This window comes from Danio aesculapii, chromosome 7 (assembly GCF_903798145.1).
Source record: "Danio aesculapii chromosome 7, fDanAes4.1, whole genome shotgun sequence".
Taxonomy (NCBI): Eukaryota; Metazoa; Chordata; class Actinopteri; order Cypriniformes; family Danionidae; genus Danio; species Danio aesculapii.
Genome location: NC_079441.1, coordinates 69,510,593 through 69,531,269, shown reverse-complemented (window position 1 = coordinate 69,531,269; position 20,677 = coordinate 69,510,593). Strand labels below are relative to the sequence as shown.

General features: G+C 36.8%; 1 protein-coding gene across 3 annotated transcripts in view; it reads left to right on the top strand.

Annotated features, from left to right (window-relative positions):
- The window catches only part of LOC130232485 (peroxisome proliferator-activated receptor gamma coactivator 1-alpha-like), an 89,965-nt gene that overhangs the window by 63,579 nt on the left and 5,709 nt on the right, over positions 1-20,677 (top strand). For all 3 annotated transcript variants that reach the window (XM_056462425.1, XM_056462424.1, XM_056462423.1), the window contains exons 9-12: positions 3,098-3,190; positions 5,959-6,079; positions 13,415-13,536; positions 15,532-15,683. In XM_056462425.1, the coding sequence (XP_056318400.1) occupies positions 3,098-3,190; positions 5,959-6,079; positions 13,415-13,536; positions 15,532-15,683 (488 nt within the window). The remainder of the gene's footprint in view (positions 1-3,097; positions 3,191-5,958; positions 6,080-13,414; positions 13,537-15,531; positions 15,684-20,677) is intronic.

Here is a 20,677-nt window from a genome sequence, read left to right as displayed (position 1 = left end):
GCGCATTTGGCATAATTTGATTAACGATATGAAAACATATTAAAAGGCTTGAACTGTCATGGCTGAGAACCAGATGGAAAGGAGTCCCACACCGGCCCTGATTTTTACTGTAATATATGTATACCATATATATATATATATGAAGTAGTGTTCTAGGTTATAACGATGCGTAAAGAATGCTCCGGCTTCAATACAGTGCGTTACAGTACACGACTGCCCCCTACTGTTCATGTCTTTGTTTGCTAGACCGTCTTTCCGTGCTACTGCACCATATGTCGTGGCCATGCAAGATCACTTTGTTTCATTCGCGCGTTAGTTCATGCCAGATCTGTACAGTGTCATTTCTTTGAAATGCTTATATGTTGTTTAACATTTAAGTGTTCATTTAATTTAAATAAAACCAAAAAGTCCTGTTTGACGCAATTTTAAAGACCTAAGAGTTTCTGTTATCTAAGTTACTTTTCAGGTAAGGTAAATAGAAAATTAATTTAATACTATTTTAGTAAAGTAATTAGTAATGAATTGCTTTTTTGAAGTAACTTACCGAACACTCAGCTTACCAACTTTCTCTGAAGCACGTTTACCTAGCAATCTTTTTGGACACAAATCCACATGCCTCAGCAGGAGGGGCTGTAGAGAAGGTAAACATCTTTCTGTGGCTGTCATTGCAATAAAGAGCGAGTCTGGGTCTCACAGCATGGCCACTGAAGTCGTTACAGCTGATTTTGCAAAATCAGAGAAAAACTGCGCAGAATAGACAGTAAGCATTGGCTTTGAGAGACACAAGATAAAATGAGCTTGGAAGATAAACAGTGTCTTAGATGGTAAATTGCTCATCTACGCACTTGCAGCATTCATGCTGCCACACCAAATAAGCCGAACTCCAAACCTGAGTTAAGACATTCACTCACCATTATAGCAATACACTGTCTTTTTATAAATCGCAGAGGAGTTTTGAAGTTTCATTTACAGGTTTTTCATCTCTCATCATTCGCAAACAGTGCAGATGACAAATAGAGTCCAGCAGAGTCATTTCTTGGGCAAACAAGCTTGTGTCATTTGAGAAACTTGAGAGACTTATGGAAGTCTCACATTGTTTCCTCAATGGACCTTCCTCCTATTAGCGTGAATTTTAGATTAATTTCCTTCCAGCGCTCTTTGATGGGGCTCTGTTGTTTTTAGTAGCAGCTGTTGTTTTGCTCGACAGCGCTGTCCGCTCCATCCCCGTGAGATGAAAGAAACGCCCACCGAGTGAAGTGCTGGACACTTTAAAGTGGGTTACATCCAGATAGCATTCCAGCAAGACAATATTTACTCTAGCGCCTTTTATTCTATATATTTAAGTAGCACATGCTTAAGTGATTATACTGAGGAGACAATGCAAAAGAGTTCTCAGATTTTCATATGAACTGGCATTGCCATTGTTAGTACATTAGTGTTCCAATAGGCTTGACATCTGAACTGTCCCATATGTATATATATACAGTTGAGGTCAGAATTATTAGCCCCCTTTGAATTTTTTTTCTTTTTTAAATATTTCCCAAATTATGTTTAACAGAGCAAAGAAATTTTCACAGTATGTCTGATAATATTTTTTCTTCTGGAGGAAGTCTTATTTGTTTTATTTCGGCTAGAATAAAAGTGTTTTTTTTATTTTTTGAAAAGCATTTAAGGTCAAAATTATTAACCCCTTTAAGCTATATATTTTCTTCGATAGTCTACAGAACAAAACATCGATACATTAACTTGCCTAATTACCCTGACCTCCCTAGTTAACCTAATTAACCTAGTTAAGCCTTTAAATGTCACTTTAAGCTGTATAGAAGTGTATTGAAAAATATCTAGTGAAATATTATTTACTGTCATCATGACAAGGATAAAATAAATCAGTTATTAGAAATGATTTATTAAAACTATTGTGTTTAGAAATCTCTCCGTTAAACAGAAATTGCGGGAAAAAATAAACAGGGTGGCTAATAATTCAAGGAGTCTAATAATTCTGATTGAAACTGTATATATATATATATATATATATATATATATATATATATATATATATATATATATATATATATATATATATATATATATATATATATATATATTTATATAGTTTTTAATAGGAAGCTATACAATATTATATTTGTGCATATTCATTAGATTAGCCAGTACTAAAGCCAAATCTGGAGCTTATCTAACAAAATAACTTACGATAACTGTCCAAAAACTAGTTCACCCAAATTTATCTATTACAAAAAAATATTAAATACAAATTTTAAACAGAGGAAAAATCAAGAGAAGCAAAGAAAAAGAAAACTTGAGTTGAAATTTTGTAGTTTGTAATTTTTTTATTAGAATATTTTGCTTGAATTTAATTGTATTATCGTTCAATTTCTAAATATGTTTGAGGACTAAAATATAATTTTAATAAATATATTCAAAATTAAATAAAATTTCAAAATGGCGTGTACTCCATGTACTCTGTATATATATATATATATATATATATATATATATATATATATATATATATATATATATATATATATATATATATATATATATATATATATATATATATATAAATATATAAATTAAGGTAAGGATTATTTTTTTTTTAAATTCTGCCATCACTTACTCAATTTTCACTTGTTGAAAACCTACTTTCATTTCTTTCTTCTGTTGAAAGATGCTGGTTACAGGGACACATTGACTTCCATAGTAGAAAATATTATGCTATGGAAGTCAATAGGTGCCAGCAACCAGCATTCTTCAAAACATCTCCTTTTGTGTTCAATACAAGAGACTTATAAAGGTTTAAGGCACATGAGGGAGAAGAAATTATGAGCAAATTTTTTTTGTTTTTGGGTGAACTGGATATGCAGTGATGGGTTGCGCTGGAAGGGCATCTGCTGCATAAAACATATGCTGGATAAGTTGGCGGTTCATTCCGCTGTGGCGACCCCAGATTAATAAAGGGAATAAGCCGAAAAGAAAATGAATGAATGAATGAATATAGGCAGTTTAGTATAGTTCAACTTATTTTTATATATATTTTTCAACAAAACAGCTTTCTTCTTCTTTTCTTTCTACGCAGGTCTCCTCGCAACATGGACAAAAGCACTTTCACTCCCAGGATTCATGGAAACCCTCAGTCCCAGTCTCATTCTCTTTTTGGTCGGAGACCCAGGTTATTACACACTCTTCAATATAATCTTATGCTAGATATATGCTGATCTGTGTATATGCAGACCGGTATATGAGACAGACTTAAATAAGTGCTGCAAGAGAATGTACTGTGTCTGCAATACTTTCAGAGTCTGTCCTTATGCAAAGGAAGCAAGTCACTTGCTGACTCTGTCTAATTGATATGATGAGTTATGATGATACATCATTCCAAGGCCTTAACTTTCAGAACTTTTACAATAAAGCTTCTGTTGGCAAGAGCTGCTGGCATTAGGGACCCGCTCGCTACCTCCCAGCTACACCTTTTCCCTGATGGTGCTTTAGTCCGCTCGTATTGTGCTTTTTACACCATGTTGCCTCTATTGCAAATGGCTGTAGAAAAAGTTGCACTTTTTGGACGTAAAGTTCAAACTAAGCAAAAAGTAATGGCATGTGAAGTTGTGCTGACAGACACAGCTGCCAAATTTTCTGCCATATTCCCTTAAGAGTCCCGCTATTGGGAGCTGTAACCTTTCGCGATGTAATGAGACATCTTATTAATGTGTTTGTTTGTCTTCGGAGCTAAGAAGAATGGAAAACAGTCTGCTCTGAGCTTGCTGATTCCCAAGGCCACTTGAGCAAAACAGCAAACAATACATCTATGTACTCTGAGAAACATTTTTTGGTTGCTCAGAGGTTGCTATTTCACAGCTCCAACGTTATCAGTTATGTTTTATTTATTTTCAACGGGTTGATTGGGAGCAAAGATGGTCTCCACTCTATAATTTATTAAATAATACAACAGGTGAAAAGAAAAACTCATGTTTCGGCTATGAACCATTGTAAGTGGAATAAGTGGAATGATTCATTATCTCTTGGTGCTTAAAAACTCATAAGTGTTCATAATCAGTCACAGATCTCATTTTAGTCTTCTTAGGGTCACATCTTAACAATTTGAAAGAAAAAATACACATCAGAAATAAAAATAAAATATCATTCATATGAGTTACAAAACAACAGACAACCCCCCAAAAATTAATAAGAAATGGTTTAAACATTAACAATTTGCATTGGCCTAGCAAGAGTCCTGAACTAAATCCAATTGAGAATCTGTGTAGGGAGCTAAAAATCAGGGGGATGGCAAGAAGGCCCTCCAAACATTAACATATTGCAGTGGCCCAGCCAGAGTCCTGACTTAAATCCACTTGAGAATCTGTGGAGGGAGCTTAAAAAAAGGGTGATGTCAAGGAGATTCTTCAAATACTAACGTTTTTGCAGTGGCCCAGCCAGAGTCCTGACTTAAATCCACTTGAGAATCTGTGGAGGGAGCTTAAAAAAAGGGTGATGTCAAGGAGATTCTCCAAATATTAACGTTTTTGCAGTGGCCCAGCCAGAGTCCTGACTTAAATCCAATTGAGAATCTGTGGAGGGAGCTTAAAAAAGGGTGATGTCAAGGAGATTCCCCAAATACTAACGTTATTGTAGTGGCCCAGCCAGAGTCCTGACTTAAATCCACTTGAGAATCTGTGGAGGGAGCTTAAAAAAAGGGTGATGTCAAGGAGATTCTCCAAATATTAACATTTTTGCAGTGGCCCAGCCAGAGTCCTGACTTAAATCCACTTGAGAATCTGTGGAGGGAGCTTAAAAAAAGGGTGATGTCAAGGAGATTCTCCAAATATTAACGTTTTTGCAGTGGCCCAGCCAGAGTCCTGACTTAAATCCAATTGAGAATCTGTGGAGGGAGCTTAAAAAAAAGGGTGAAGTCAAGGAGATTCTCCAAATATAAACATTTTTGCAGTGGCCTAGCCAGAGTCCTGACTTAAATCCACTTGAGAATCTGTGGAGGGAGCTTAAAAAAAGGGTGATGTCAAGGAGATTCTCCAAATATAAACATTTTTGCAGTGGCCTAGCCAGAGTCCTGACTTAAATCCAATTGAGAATCTGTGGAGGGAGCTTAAAAAAAGGGTGATGTCAAGGGGATTCTCCAAATATTAACGTTTTTGCAGTGGCCCAGCCAGAGTCCTGACTTAAATCCAATTGAGAATCTGTGGAGGGAGCTAAAAATCAGGGTGATGACAAGGAGACCCTCGAAATACTACCTTTTTGCATTGGCCTAGCAGGAGTCCTCACTTAAATCCATTTGAGAATCTGTGGAGGGAGCTAAAGATCAGGGTGATGGCAAGGAGGCCTAAAAGATTTAGAGCTCATCGCTAAAAAATGAATGGGCAAAATTATTATTAGAGACATGCAAAAAGCTGCTCAGCAATTGTATGAAGTGTTTGCTTGCTGTAATAGCCAATAAAGACTTTTCTATTGATTATTGAGAAGGGTATGAATACATTTGGACATGCCACTTTTTTGTTCAAGCTGAGAAATATTTTTTTTTGTTACAATGATGCCTCTTGTATATCGTCTTATTATCTTTTAGGAGAAGCCTGTGTCATTTCCAGTCAATTGCTGGTTAAATCAAAGTAATTTAAATAAGAATTTGCCAGGGGTATGAATAATTTAGGGCTTGAAAATATATTGAAATAATAAAATATATATAAATAATAAACAGTTTGATTGGGAAAATGGAAACTGAAGACCTACATTTTATATTTACAATATTTAACTAAAAATGTTACATTTTATTCAACATTTTAGATGTTTTTTGAAACTCTAGAGGAGACACTTGTTATTATTGTAGAGTTTTTCTAAGATAAAACCCTTAGAGAAGCAAGAGACTGCTTTCTGTTCCTTATTTCTTATTGTGTGATTTTTTTCTGCAATGTTTTGTCATTTCAATTCTAGGTATGACAGCTATGAGGAATACCAGCACGAGCGTCTGAAGCGAGAGGAGTATCGACGTGACTATGAGAAACGGGAATGTGAGAGGGCCGAGCAGAGGGAGAGACAACGGCAAAAAGCAATAGTGAGTACGCCCACCTATTTTATTCAATTATTGGATGCTTCTTCAACTACGGACACAGTTATATCCCTGCGGTCGTTTGTTATTAAACTTACAGGTTCAAACTTTTGTTATATAAAGAGGCAGAGAAAACTTTCCTTGAATCTTCTACTCTTCCTTCACAATTAGTTTTTGACTCATTTCTTAGAATTGTGATGCCCGGAGTTGAAGCAGAATCAGTCTTAAAATAGCAAATTGCATTCCTAAGACTGTAGGCTGAAAAATGCTCATGTAAAATAATGAGCATAATCAGAATAAATAATAATAGTATGAGTCAAATATAAAAATCCATCTTTCAAACAACTTTTAAAAACCTTTTATTAAAATAATAAAACATTTATTATGATTTGCGACATGATTTATTAATAAATTAATAAATAATTAACAATTAAACAATACATTTATGTACTCTGCAAAACATTTTTGTTGCTTTTTTCTGTTTTTTTATCAGTTATGTTTTATTTTCAGCGCTTTGATTGGAAGCAAAGATGGTCTGCACTCGATAATTAAGCAATACAGCAGGTGAAAAGAAAACAAATGTTTCCGCTATGAGCCTTTGTAAGTGTAATGGTTTATTATCTCTTGGTGCTTATAAACACAGCTAAAAATCAGGGTGATGACAAGGAGACCCTCCAAACATAAACATATTGCAGTGGCCCAGCCAGATTCTTGACAGAAAATCCAATTGAGAATCTGTGGAGGGAGCTAAAAATCAGGGTGATGATGAAGAGATCCTCCAAACATTAACATATTGCAGCGGCCCTGCCAGAGTCCTGACTTAAATCCAATTGAGAATCTGTGAAGGGAGCTAAAAATCAGGGTGATGACAAGGAGACCCTCCAAACATTAACATATTGCAGTGGCCCAGCCAGAGTCCTGACTTAAATCCAATTGCGAATGTGTGGAGGGAGCTGATAATCAGGGTGATGACAAAGAGACCCTCCAAACATAAACATATTGCAGTGGCCCAGCCAGAGTCCTGACTTAAATCCAATTGAGAATCTGTGGAGGGAGCTAAAAATCAGAGTGATGACAAAGAGACCCTTCAAACATTAACATATTGCAGTGGCCCAGCTAGAGTCCTGACTTAAATCTAATTGAGAATGTGTGGAGTGAGCTAAAAATCAGGGTGATGACGAAGAGAACCTCCAAACATTAACATATTGCAGTGGCCCAGCCAGAGTCCTGACTTAAATCCAATTGAGAATCTGGGAAGGGAGCTAAAAATCAGGGTGATGATGAAGAGACCCTCCAAACATTACCATATTGCAGTGGCCCAGCCAGAGTCCTGCCTTGAATCCAATTGAGAATGTGTGGAGGGAGCTAAAAATCAGGGTGATGACAAAGAGATCCTCCAAACATTAACATATTGCAGTGGCCCAGCCAGATTCCTGACTTAAATCCAATTGAGAATGTGTGGAGGGAGCTAAAAATCAAGGTGATGACGAAGAGACCCTCCAAACGTCAACATATTGCAGTGGCCCAGCTAGAGTCCTGACTTAAATCTAATTGAGAATGTGTGGAGGGAGCTAAAAATCAGGGTGATGACGAAGAGACCCTCCAAACATTAACATATTGCAGTGGCCCAGCCAGACTCCTGACTTAAATCCAATTGAGAATATGTGGAGGGAGCTAAAAATCAGAGTGATGACGAAGAGACCCTCCAAACATTAACATATTGCAGTGGCCCAGCCAGAGTCCTGACTTAAATCCAATTGAGAATCTGTGAAGGGAGCTAAAAATCAGGGTGATGACAAAGAGACCCTCCAAACATAAACATATTGCAGTGGCCCAGCCAGAGTCCTGACTTAAATCCAATTGAGAATCTGTGGAGGGAGCTAAAAATCAGGGTGATGACAACGAGACCTTCCAAACGTTAACATATTGCAGTGGCCCAGCCAGAGTCCTGACTTAAATCCAATTGAAAATGTGTGGAGGGAGCTAAAATCAGGGTGATGACAAAGAGACCCTTAAATTTTAGCGTATTGTAGTGACCCAGCTAGAGTCCTGACTTAAATCCAATTGAGAATGTATGGAGAGAGCTAAAAATCAGGGTGATGATGAAGAGACCCTCCAAACATTACCATATTGCAGTGGCCCAGCCAGAGTCCTGCCTTGAATCCAATTAAGAATGTGTGGAGGGAGCTAAAAATCAGGGTGATGACAAAGAGATCCTCCAAACATTAACATATTGCAGTGGCCCAGCCAGATTCCTGACTTAAATCCAATTGAGAATGTGTGGAGGGAGCTTAAAATCAGAGTGATGACAAAGAGACCCTCCAAACATAAACATATTGCAGTGGCCCAGCCAGAGTCCTGACTTAAATCCAATTGAGAATATGTGGAGGGAGCTAAAAATCAGGGTGATGACAAGGAGACCTTTCAAACATTAACGTTTTTATAATAATAATATTTATTTTTTACTAAGAACCTTTTAAAAAACAATCACATACAAAAAATACAAATTAGCTAGAACACCTGAGAGGGCTACTTCATTTTTGCATCTCCTCTGAAGCTCCCCTCGCGCTTCCATCATGTACAATAGCAGACAAAAGTGTTTGCTGAATTGCTGGTTTTGTTGCTGACAGCTGATAAATGCGGTGAGGTTTTAAAGATGACACCCTGAGACTAGCGCTTCATATGAAGCTCTCACATCCTTTGCCCCCCCAAAACCTCTTCTGACAGCTCAGCCGCCACCGCTAGTAATTGTCTCGCTGCCGCTGGAACACGGAGAGAAAAAAAGAAGAAGAAAAAACGTACGCCAGGGCCGAGTCATGCGTGCATTATTTGACGTGTGCATTTATCAGTGAACTGAGTTGGAAAGCCGTCTCATTTCACAGTCTGGTCAGGCACAGCGAGAGAGAACAAAACTGATATTTCATCTCGGAGAAATATGCAAGTGTTGGAAATTAAACTGCTCATTTCGAGCGCGTGCATTTACATACCTTTGATTTGGGGGCGGAGAGGGGGGTCTTATTTCAACTTTTCCCTCGATTGTCTGGTCGAAAGCATTTAGCTGGTTGTGTGATTAATAGAATCCGTCAGTGTTCGGAAACGCCACGGAGATGTTAAAAATACACAACTGGGAGATAAAGAGGAAACGCGTGTAGCCTGAATGATTCAGAGTGGCGTCTTTGCATGAGTTCACTTTTTGACTGAGGGAAAGAGAGAGATGGGATGGCTGAGCGCTTCGAGCTTTCTGTAGGCAAACACAATGATGGAGGCAGAAAAAGCCTGAGAGGAGAACGAATGCACAAGTCCTGCCGGCAGGAGAGAGACCACCACTGAAAAACACCTCCGAGCGTGATAGGGTTCCTCCAAGCTCCTTCAACTGTGGGCATGTTTGGCCTTGTGGGCTTTATTAAATAAACACTCTTACAACACTCATTTAACTAGGCAAATAATAACGTCCAGATATTTAATCCAATAATAATAACGTCTTTCATTTGTTGGGATGACACAATCGCAGTTTCATTTCCAACATGTTTACAATTATATTTTGTGTTTAGCAGCATTCTGGGAAGGAAATCATTTTATAATTAGTATTTAATAATATTTTATTTATTAATTAATTTATTTTCTTTTAGGCTTATTCCCTTTATTCATCAGGGGTCGCCACAGCGGAATGAACCGCCAACTTATCCAGCATATGTTTTACACAGCGGATGCAACAATGAAAACAATGGAAACATCCATACACACTCATTCACACACACTCGTGCACTACGGCCATTTTAGTTTATTCAGTTCACCTATTGCGCATGACTGTGGGGGAAACCGGAGCACCCGGAGGAAACCCACACCAACACAGGTAGAACATGCAAACTCCATACAGAAGTGCCATATGGCCCAGCCGGGACTTGAACCAGCGACCTTCTTGCTGTGTGACACTGAGCCACCATGCCACCCCAGGCTAATAATTCTGCCTGTATAAATGAAAACTATAAAATCCATATAAAATTGTACCAAACAAAATCATAAGAGTCATTATAAGCTCCACAGATCCTCCTATTGAATGAAATTAAATGAAAATATCTTCTGAGGTCAAACTACAACCATAACCAGATTTTTCTTGAACATATAACAATAAGTCTCGCTAAAATTTCTTCGAGTGGTGACATTCATAAAATAAAACAAGTCTTTGGGTGGTCTAAACCAGTGTTTCCCAACCCTGTTCCTAGAGGCACACCAACAGTTCATGTTTTGGATGTCTCCCTCATCTGACCCATTAAGGTTTTGGAGTCTCTTCTAATGTTCTGCTGAGTTGATTCAGGTGTGTTTGATTAGGGAGAGAATGAAAATGTGTACTGTTGGTGTGCCTTCAGGAACAGGGTTGGGAAACTCTAGTCTAAACAATACAGCTTTCATCAATCTCTATATATTTAGATGAAAATATAATTACTCTGGAGTTTTTCTGCTGTCGTTGTGACACGGCGATATCATGTATACTCCATTGAATTATGAGCAGCAGATACATATCATAATTTTACCTGTGACTTACAAGAGACCTCTGGTTATTGTCAAGGATCACAAGTATATTTCGTTGCACATAATGGCAGGTACATGAGCATATGAATAAATAATGCCATGTAATAAGGCCCGAGGCTTGTGTTTTGTCTCGAGATTAGCAAACTGAATTAAATATCGCCATTTTATACATTCAGCCTGGTGGGGCCTTTACGGTTTCTCAATCTATGTGCTCTCTCTTGTGTTTCATTTAATAACGGAACATTTGCCTGTGGCTAAAATAGATGATAAACACACACCTGCGTCTGCACATCGCTTGATTATTACAATGTGATCGGTTGCTGAGCGGTTTGTGAACATCCAGCATTTCTGTATATGTATGTACTATTATTTAGAGGGGGGATTGTATTTGTGTTCAATATATAAAATAAATATTTGTCATGTAAAAAGGGTCATTAATAAAAAGTAAAACTAAAAGCCTTGTTTAGGCTTAACTAAAGGGATAGTTCACGCAGAAATGAAAATTATGTTATAATTTTCACTGGTTCAAATTCCTGAGTTTCTTTCTTCTGACTAAAACACTAGATAAGATATTAACCATGAGCATCCGTAGTATTTATTTTTCTATACTAAGGATGTCAATGGATGTCTGTTCTCAGTTTTCTTCAAAGTATGTTATTTTGTGTTCAGACTTAAGAAACCAATTAAGGTTTGGAGCCACTTGAGGGTGATTAAATTCATTTCTTTTTGGGTAAACTATCCTTTTAAGAAGACACGTTGCTTTAATATACTTTTAAAATGTGAAATAAGGCAAAATCCTCAAAGTCAGTCAACATTTAGAAAGGCTGATGTTGAGTGGGCAGATAAAAACACAAATATTATAATCAATATTATAATCTTTTAAAAGCTAGAGTCAAGTTTGGGGCATCAGAACATAAAATTCAGCTATTTAGGGCAAATTTTAAAACGGAAAAAAATGGGGGGACTAGTTATTATGTATGCAGCCGAATTTGATCAAGAGTGGAAAACAGTAAGAATTGTGATTGATTTTAATAATTATAATAAAATATATTCAAACAGCATCTTTAATCATGTTTTACAGCTAAGACTGCAAAAATATATACGCCGGCCACTTTATTAGGTACACCTGTCCAACTGCTTGTTAACGCAAATTTCTAATCAGCCAATTACATGGCAGCAACTCAATGCATTTAGGCATGTAGACATGGTCAAGACGATCTGCTGCAGTTCAAACCAAGCATCAGAATGGGGACGAAGGCACGGGTTCACTAAAAGTGGACAATAGAAGATTGGAAAAATGTTGCCTGATGAGTCTCTATTTCTGCATAGTACGGTCAGAATTTGGCAGTAACAACATGAAAGCATGGATCCATCCTGCCTTGTATCAACGGTTCATGCTGGTGGGGGTGGTGTAATGGTGTGGGGGATATTTTCTTGGGTCACTTTGGGCTCATTAGTACCAATTGAGCATCGTGTCAACACCACAGCCTACCTGAGTATTGTTGCTGACCATGTCCATCCCTTTTTGACCACAGTGTACTCATCTTCTGATGGCTACTTCCAGCAGGATAACACACCATGTCATAAAGCACGAATCATCTTAGACTGGTTTCTTGAACATGACAATGAGTTCACTGTACTCAAATGGCCTCAACAGTCACCAGAGCTCAATCCAATAGAGCATACTTAAATTAAGAGAACTTAAGAGAACTTACTTAAATTGAGCTGAAATAACACAATTAGTGAAGTTTATTTATAAACTAATTTCGAGAGGATCACATGATTATGATTGAACACGGTTGGTTCTGCATAAGCTATGTATGATCCACCAATCAGATGATTCCTAACCCATTATAAAGAGCCAGGGTTTCTCACTAGTCATCTTTGATTTGATGAATCCCCCCCTTCCACCCCTACTCCTCCACCTTTCTCTTCATAGGGTGGCACGGTGGTCCAGTGGTTAGCACTGTTGCCTCACAGCAAGAACGTCACTGGTTCTAGTCCTTTAACTGGCCGGCTGTCGTTTCTGTGCAAAGTTAGCATGTTCTTCCAGTGGGTTTCCCCCGGGTTTTCCGGTTTCCTCCCACATTCCAAAAACATGCACTACAAGTGAATTGATCATTCTAAATTTAGCACTACAGTCAAACTCTCATCCAGCAGCACATCTCTTCATAGCAATCCTTTTCTGTCATCAAGGAGGGAGTTCTCGAGACCTACCTGAGCTCAAACTCCCCTCTCGCCCTGCAAATGGGAGGGAGCCCAGAGCTCAGGGACCTTTTAAGCTCAGGGCTCTTTCCCAGGACAGCATGCCAAACTTGCTTATAATCAATCATCAGCTAAGTGTGAACTCTTGAATTGAGTGTTTTTGGGGGGGACTATTTAATTGGTGTATTCTCAATCCACTTAAAATTGTAAAATCTAACAAGTTAACTTAATTCCTTCATGTTGTCCCAACTCAAATTGATTATGTGGAACCCAGCATTATTTAGTGAGTAGCATATGATGCACAATCCCACAGATAGTCCCCAGTGAACGAGAAAACGGCCTTTCTTACTTCTTGTCCTCATATACAGTACACACACACACACACACACACACACTCACACACACACTGAAAAGAGAGTGAAAAAGATAAAGGCTAGTCCTGCAGCCATTTCCTCCAGACTGTTCTTGGCTTTCCCACAGTGGTGGATGTTAATTACAGTGGCGGGGTGAGGTTGAGAGAAGTCAAGGAGAGGGGGAAGAGGAAGAAAGCAAAGCAGAACAGTGTGTTAGACTAATCTCTTCTCTCTGCTTCCCCTTTGTGTGCAGGAGGAGAGGCGAGTGGTGTATGTGGGACGTCTTCGCGCCGACAGCACACGCACCGAGCTCAAACGCCGCTTTGAAGTCTTCGGCGAGATTGAGGAGAGCACAGTCAACCTGAGACATGACGGGTGAGACCGCGGGCTCATGTCTGTGTGCTTTTCTGGAGTGTGTGTGTGTGTGTGTGTGTATTTCAGATGGATAAAGTCGGCACTGTATTTTTCACAGCAGGGAGGAAATCTTCTAAATCTAGTTAATTTGGACTTTTTGTTGACTAAATTGACTTTATTTTATCAGAGTATTGAAGAGATAGTTCATCACGCCTCAAAGAATAAAACTCCCTCAAGTGCTTATGAGTTATGGTCATTGGTTTTTCTTTTTGTTGAACACAAAAGAAGATATTTTGAAAAATGTTGAAAACCTGTAACCATTGACTTCCAAAGTTTTTTTGTTTTTTTTTTATCTTTATTGGAAATCAATGGGTACAGGTTTCCAACATTTGTCAAAATATATTCTCTTGTGTTAGTTGGAAGAAAGAAAACCATAAAGGTTTTAAACTAGTTCATTTGGACTTATTGTTGACTAAATAGACTTTTATCATAGTAATAAAAGGGATAGTTCATCACCCCTCAAAGAAAAACAACTCCCTCAAGTGGTTTTGAGTTATAGTTATGAGTTTAGTTTTTTTGTTGTTGTTGTTAAACACAAAAAAAGATATTTTGAAAAATGTTGGGAACCTGTAACCATTGACTTTCATAGTGTTTGTTTTTTTTCCTTCAATGGAAGTCAATGGTTACAGGTTTTAATTATATATATATATATATATATATATATATATATATATATATATATATATATATATATATATATATTCATATATATATAATGTATTGTTTTATCGTAGTATTAAAGAGATACTTCCCCCCCCCCCCTCCAAAAAAAGAATAAAACTCCCTCAAGTGGTTTTGAGTTATGGTTAGTTTTTCTTTTTGTTGAACACAAAAGAAGATATTTTGAAAAATGTAGGAAACCTGTAACCACTGACTTCTATTGTATTTTTTTTTCCTTCAATGGAAGTCAATAGTTACAGGTTTTAATTTTATATATATATATATATATATATATATATATATATATATATATATATATATATATATATATATATATATATATATATATTGTATTGTGTTAATTGGAAGAAAGAAACCATAAAGGTTTGAAGCTAGTTAACTTGGAATTTTTGTTGACTAAATTGACTTTTATTTTATCGTTGTATTAAAAAGATAGTTTGTTGAACAAAAAAGAAGATATTTTGAAAAATGTAGGAAACCTGTAACCATTGACTTCTATAGTATTTTTTCCTTCAATGGAAGTCAATGGTTACAGGTTTCTAACATTTTTCAAAAAGATATTCTATTGTGTTAGATGGAAGAAAGAAAGCCAAAAAGGTTTTTAATATAGTTAATTTTGACTTTTTGTTGACTAAATTGACTTTATTTTATCAGAGTATTGAAGAGATAGTTCATCACCCCTCAAAGAATAAAACTCCCTCAAGGGGTTTTGAGTCATAGTTATGAGGTTCTCTTTTTGTTAAACACAAAAGAAGAAATTTTGGAAAACGTTGGAAACCTGTAACCATTGATTTCTATAGTATTTGTTTTTTCCTTTAATGGAAGTCAATGGTTACAGGTTTCCAACGTTTTTCAAAATATATTCTCTTGTATTAGATTGAAGAAAGAAACCCATAAAGGTTTGATAGTCAAATAGTCATCTTGCAAAATTCTATACATATTGTAAAATATATCGCAGAAATCTGAATATCGCAATGTGTGTGTTTTTTGTTTTTGTTTTTTGTTTTTGTTTTTGTTTTTATTTTCAGCCAACCAGTCAATTTCTATTGGGCAAGTCCCGCCTTGATATAATATCACTATCGCAATAGCAGCCATTCATGCTGACTTGCACTGCTTCTGAATGCGCATCCAGCATCTGTCACAGACATATTTAAATACAAATAGGATTATCCTGCAACAAAGCAGGAAGTCATATTCAGCAAGCTGATTTAACGATACACACCTAGTTCCTGCACTCTTGATGACTGATGCTTCATTTTCTGTTTTTCAATGCAGGGATAACTTTGGCTTCATCACCTACCGCTACACTTGTGATGCTCTCGCTGCCCTTGAGAATGGGCACACTTTGCGCAGGTCGAACGAACCTCACTTTGAGCTCTGCCTTGGTGGACAAAAGCAGTACAGCAAATCCAATTACACAGACTTGGGTAAGTACACAGGCTGTCTACTGACCCTACAAGACTCCTACTTTATATTATGTGGCCTTAAAGGGATAGTTCATCCAAAAATGACATTTTTGGCGTCATTTAATAACTCTTAGTTTGAGTTTCTTTCTTTTTTTTGGTTACACTTTATTTGTTCTGTCTTTTCCTCTTAGCAGCAATAATGATGACTGGAAACTTTATTGAAACGAAACAAGCTGTTCACTGATGTTGTTTGTTGTATACTGAAAACAGGAGCAAACTCTGAACACACACTGGACACTATCATACACCCAGCGCAATAAGACGCAAGATGTGTGTGGTGCTATTTGTTGCTATTTTCAGACCAACGCGACTGTAATTTTCATGTTTTGCGCCATGTTGTTTAAATAGTAAATCCATGGGTGTGCTAGTCTGAAAAGGAGGTGTGTTAAGCGCTTTTTTCAGTTTATTCATGACAATTTGCATTAGTATATTAATATAATTGTCAATATTATTTATTATATGCATATTTATATTTGTTTTAATAAAAACGAGTTTAGATTTGTCCACCTGTCGGGTTTTGGAGACGTCTGCATCACCATTTGGGGCATAAGAATAGGACGTGTGTTTGGATATAACTCAGTTTTTTGACCACACTTCATTATTATTGTTCATTTATTCGTTTGCTGGAAATTAGAACTGAATTTAGAAATAGATTTGAAACAAATATTTATGCTACAACTTTAACAAACAAAGTTAAACATGTAGGCTAATGGATGTCTTCAGTGGAGTGCGTATAACACTGTGTCCTTATGCACCAAAGTAAAAGAGTAAAGAGTTAAAGTAAAGTAAAGTGAAAGTAAAGAGGCCGAATGGAGGAGGCTCGTTCTTTATCCTCGCACTGCAGATGGTCTGTTTAACGGTTTAGTGTTCAGTTATTACACTTACAAAGTCCGTCATGAAAATAGCAAATGCACCATGGCCTGACGCAACTGACTCTTAAAGGGAATAGGAGATGAGACTCTGATTGGTTTGATACACATTATGCTCAAAACACACCCATAACTTATTAAGAGAATAAACACAAACCTGTTAGACTATGTGCTGGGGCTCAAACCATATTTTCCCTTCCTTAAAAGAGCAAAATTGGATTCGGACACGCTATTAATGCGCTCTTAATGCCATGCGCTTTAGACTTTGCGCCTAGATCATTAAAATAGAGCCCCTTGAGTCAATTGCAGATAATTACAGGCACGCTCTCGCTAACGCTAAGCATTATAGGAATTCTGTTCTTAAAGCAGAACAGCATATATAAAAGTCAAGGTAATTATTTCATATTATAACTATGAAACATTACATTACAAACTACAGGAGAGGGCAAATTCTTTCAGCAGGATAGCGCTCCTTCTCATACTTCAGCCTCCAAATCAAAGTTCCTGAAGCAAAGAAGGTCAAGGTGCTCCAGGATTGGCCAGCCCAGTCACCATACATGAACATTATTGAGCATGTCTGGGGTATGATGAAGGAGGAGGTATTGAAGATGAATGCAAAGAATCTTAATGAACTCTTGGAGTCCTGCAAGAACGTATTGTATAACTGTATGATCCAATATTAGACTCTTAAAGGGATAGTTCACCCTAAAAGTTTAATTTAGTCAATATTTACTTTCCCTTTAAAAGGGGTTCCAGACATGTATTACATTTATCTCCTTTTTCTATTGAACACAATATATATTTTGAAGAATGTTGAATACTGGGACTGTGGTAAAGGATGACAGAATTCTCTTTTTTGGGGGTGTGAACCAGTCCTTTAAGAATCCAAAAAGCGACTTCTTTAGCATGTGTATGGTTGTCATGTTTTAAGTATGTACATAGAGTGAGTGATTTATTGTCAGTAAAACGGCAACCCAAAAGGGAAAAGCTGCACCATTATACTCTTTCCTTATGCATAGTCAGAATTCTTTATCTAGTATTTCTGCGTTCCCCACGGGCATGTACTGCGGCCCTGGCTGGTTTGTGTGAGATGTGAAAACAGTCAGGACGGGGTAGGAGAGGAAGGTCAGGTCCCATCAGCCTGCTGTTGTGCCGCTGGGATGTTGAAGAGCAGCAGGACCTCACCATGACACTGAGGAGTGAGCAGCCTGCAGATCCAGACCCGCTCAAAGAGACAAATGAGGAGGAAAAGCTCTGTCAGATTCATATACAGCTTCATCTCCATCCGCTCCAGTATAATACCCATGCTTTTTAAAGAAGGGTGTAGTTTCACAAGGTTTTGATTTAGATTTTTGCTAGAAGCATTAGTTAGAACTGCGTAAACCAGCCTTGACCAACATTTTAGTGCATGCAATTCTGTGCATTACAGTAATAAAAAAATATATGACTGCATTAATTACAATGTTGTGCCAAGCTGGTTTATGCAGGTCTAACAGGTGTATTTATTAAAATATATTATTATGCATCATATAATTTATTAATGATCTATATTATGTCCTTTTGATGCTTTATTCATTATCTTTAGCATTTCTATTTAGCTTTATTCTTTTATTTATTTCAGATTTAATTATTTTTGTCCTTAGTTTTTTTTTTGCAATTAACAAATGATTTTTAATAGATTTTTTAATAGATACAAAATAAAAAAATGTTTTTAAACTAGAATAAAATGAACAATTAAGCACATAAAGTGACTACAGCTTGTATGAAAACTAAAACAAATCAATTCAAAGTATTCATAAATTCTATAATAGTATATAAATGATGCTAAAACCTTTCTTTTAGTTTCAGATGCATGTATTTTAGTAGAGTTTAGTCATCCCCTCACCCTCTTCTTCAGGCTTTTACACACCCATGCCTTCTTTTCATATGCACTATATGCCCTCTGTCCAGGATTACCAAGGTGACAATCTAGATCAGATTGATGGATCTTACCAGTGACAAATTCCTCTGTAAAATGTTATGGGGCTTTCCCCCCATGATGCCCCTGATAGGATTGTGGCTGTAATAGGCAATCATCATCTCCAGCCAAAGGGGGGAAAAGTGTCTTTTTTTGTGGGGGGGGAAGGGATGCAGAGATACTGTAGGAGGAGAAGGAATTGAATCCTGAGGGCAGCGTCTCTTTGCATCTCGTGCAATGTGAGATGTTATAACAGGAAAAATGAAACGGCCTTCGATATTTAGTGGATGCACATTTATTTTGCGCTGAATGTGAGGTCAGGGATGTGTGATGCAGAGGACGCTGGGATGATCCGTCTCTCTGCGTGGCGTTGATGGTGCTGAGGGTCAATGGAAAGGAACAAGAGCACTTTCCCTCAAATAATGAGGACATTAGCTTGTATTTCAGGGGATCAGGCTAAGGCCAGAGGTATTCAGGCCAAAGGTGAAGACAGAAGCTTTGGTTATAAGGCCATCAAAGATTTTGTAGAATGGTTTTAATGGAAATGACTTTGGTTTTAATGGAAACTGTAATGGCTCTTTTGCGTTTCTATTGTTAATTTTGCCTTACTGTATATTGGTGGCGTGTTAAAACCAATATATCCTAATTGAATATCTTCCAAAACACATTAAAAACATTTAAATATACTGGTTCTAATGGTTAAACTTAGACAGTGTGCAATGTTATATTGTAGTAGAAACCCCTTATTTTTTCAGCATTGCCTTTTATTATTATTTTAGCATGTTTAATACTGCCATGTTAGTCCAAGCTGGGTTTTGCTGGTCTGACTGGTACCTCTAGCTAATAATTCTAGTCATACTATTGAAAATTCTTGACTATAGTGAATTAATAAGAAGCTGTTTCTGGATCAGTTTTATCAGTAAACGCAGAAGCTTTGGTTAAGTCCATATAGCTGTTGAATAAAACAACAGCAGCCAGAAATTGTAAAGGTTTTAATGGTTAGAATGGAAATTACTTTGGTTTTAATGGAAACTGCAATGGTCCTTTTGGGTTTTCTACTGGTCATTTCTCATGTCTTATATTGGTGGCGTGTTAAAACAAATATATCCTAATTGAATATCTTCCAAAACACATTAAAAACATTCAAATATACTGGTTCTAATGGTTAAACTTAGATAGTGTGCAATGTTATATTGTAGTAGAAACCACTTGAACTTCTGTGATGGTTTCAATTTATTTTTTCAGCATTGCCTTTTATTATTATTTTAGCATGTTTAATACTGCCATGTTAGTCAAAGCTGGGTTTTGCTGGTCTGACTGGTACCTCTAGCCAATAATTCTAGTCATACTATTGAAAATTCTTGACTATCGTCAATTAATAAGAAGCTGTTTCTGGATCAGTTTTATCAGTAAACGCAGAAGCTTTGGTTAAGTCCATATAGCTGTTGAATAAAACAACAGAAGACAAAATATGTAAAGGTTTTAATGGTTAAAATGGAAATTACTTTGGTTTTAATGGAAACTGCAATGGTCCTTTTGGGTTTTAAACTGGTCATTTTTTATGTCTTATATTGGTGGCATGTTAAAACCCATATATCCTAATTGAATATGTCCCAAAACACATTAAAAACAATTGAAATGTGCTGGTTTAAATAGTTAGAATTTGATGGTCGTTGCCTTTTATTATTATTTTAGCATGTTTAATACTGCCATGTTAGTCAAAGCTGGGTTTTGCTGGTCTGACTGGTACCTCTAGCCAATAATTCTAGTCATACTATTGAAAATACTTGACTATCGTGAATTAATACTAAGCTGTTTCTGAATTAGTTTTATCAGTAAACGCAGAAGCTTTGGTTAAGTCCATATAGCTGTTGAATAAAATAACAGAAGACAAAATTTGTAAAGGTTTTAATGGTTAAAATGGAAATTACTTTGGTTTTAATGGAAACTGCAATGGTCCTTTTGGGTTTTCTACTGGTCATTTTTTATCTTATATTGGTGGCATGTTAAAACCAATATATCCTAATGGAAAATGTCCCAAAAAACATTAAAATGTGCTGATTTAAAGTGTTAAAATTTGGTGGTCGTTGCCTTTTATTATTATTTTAGCATACTTAATATTGCCATGT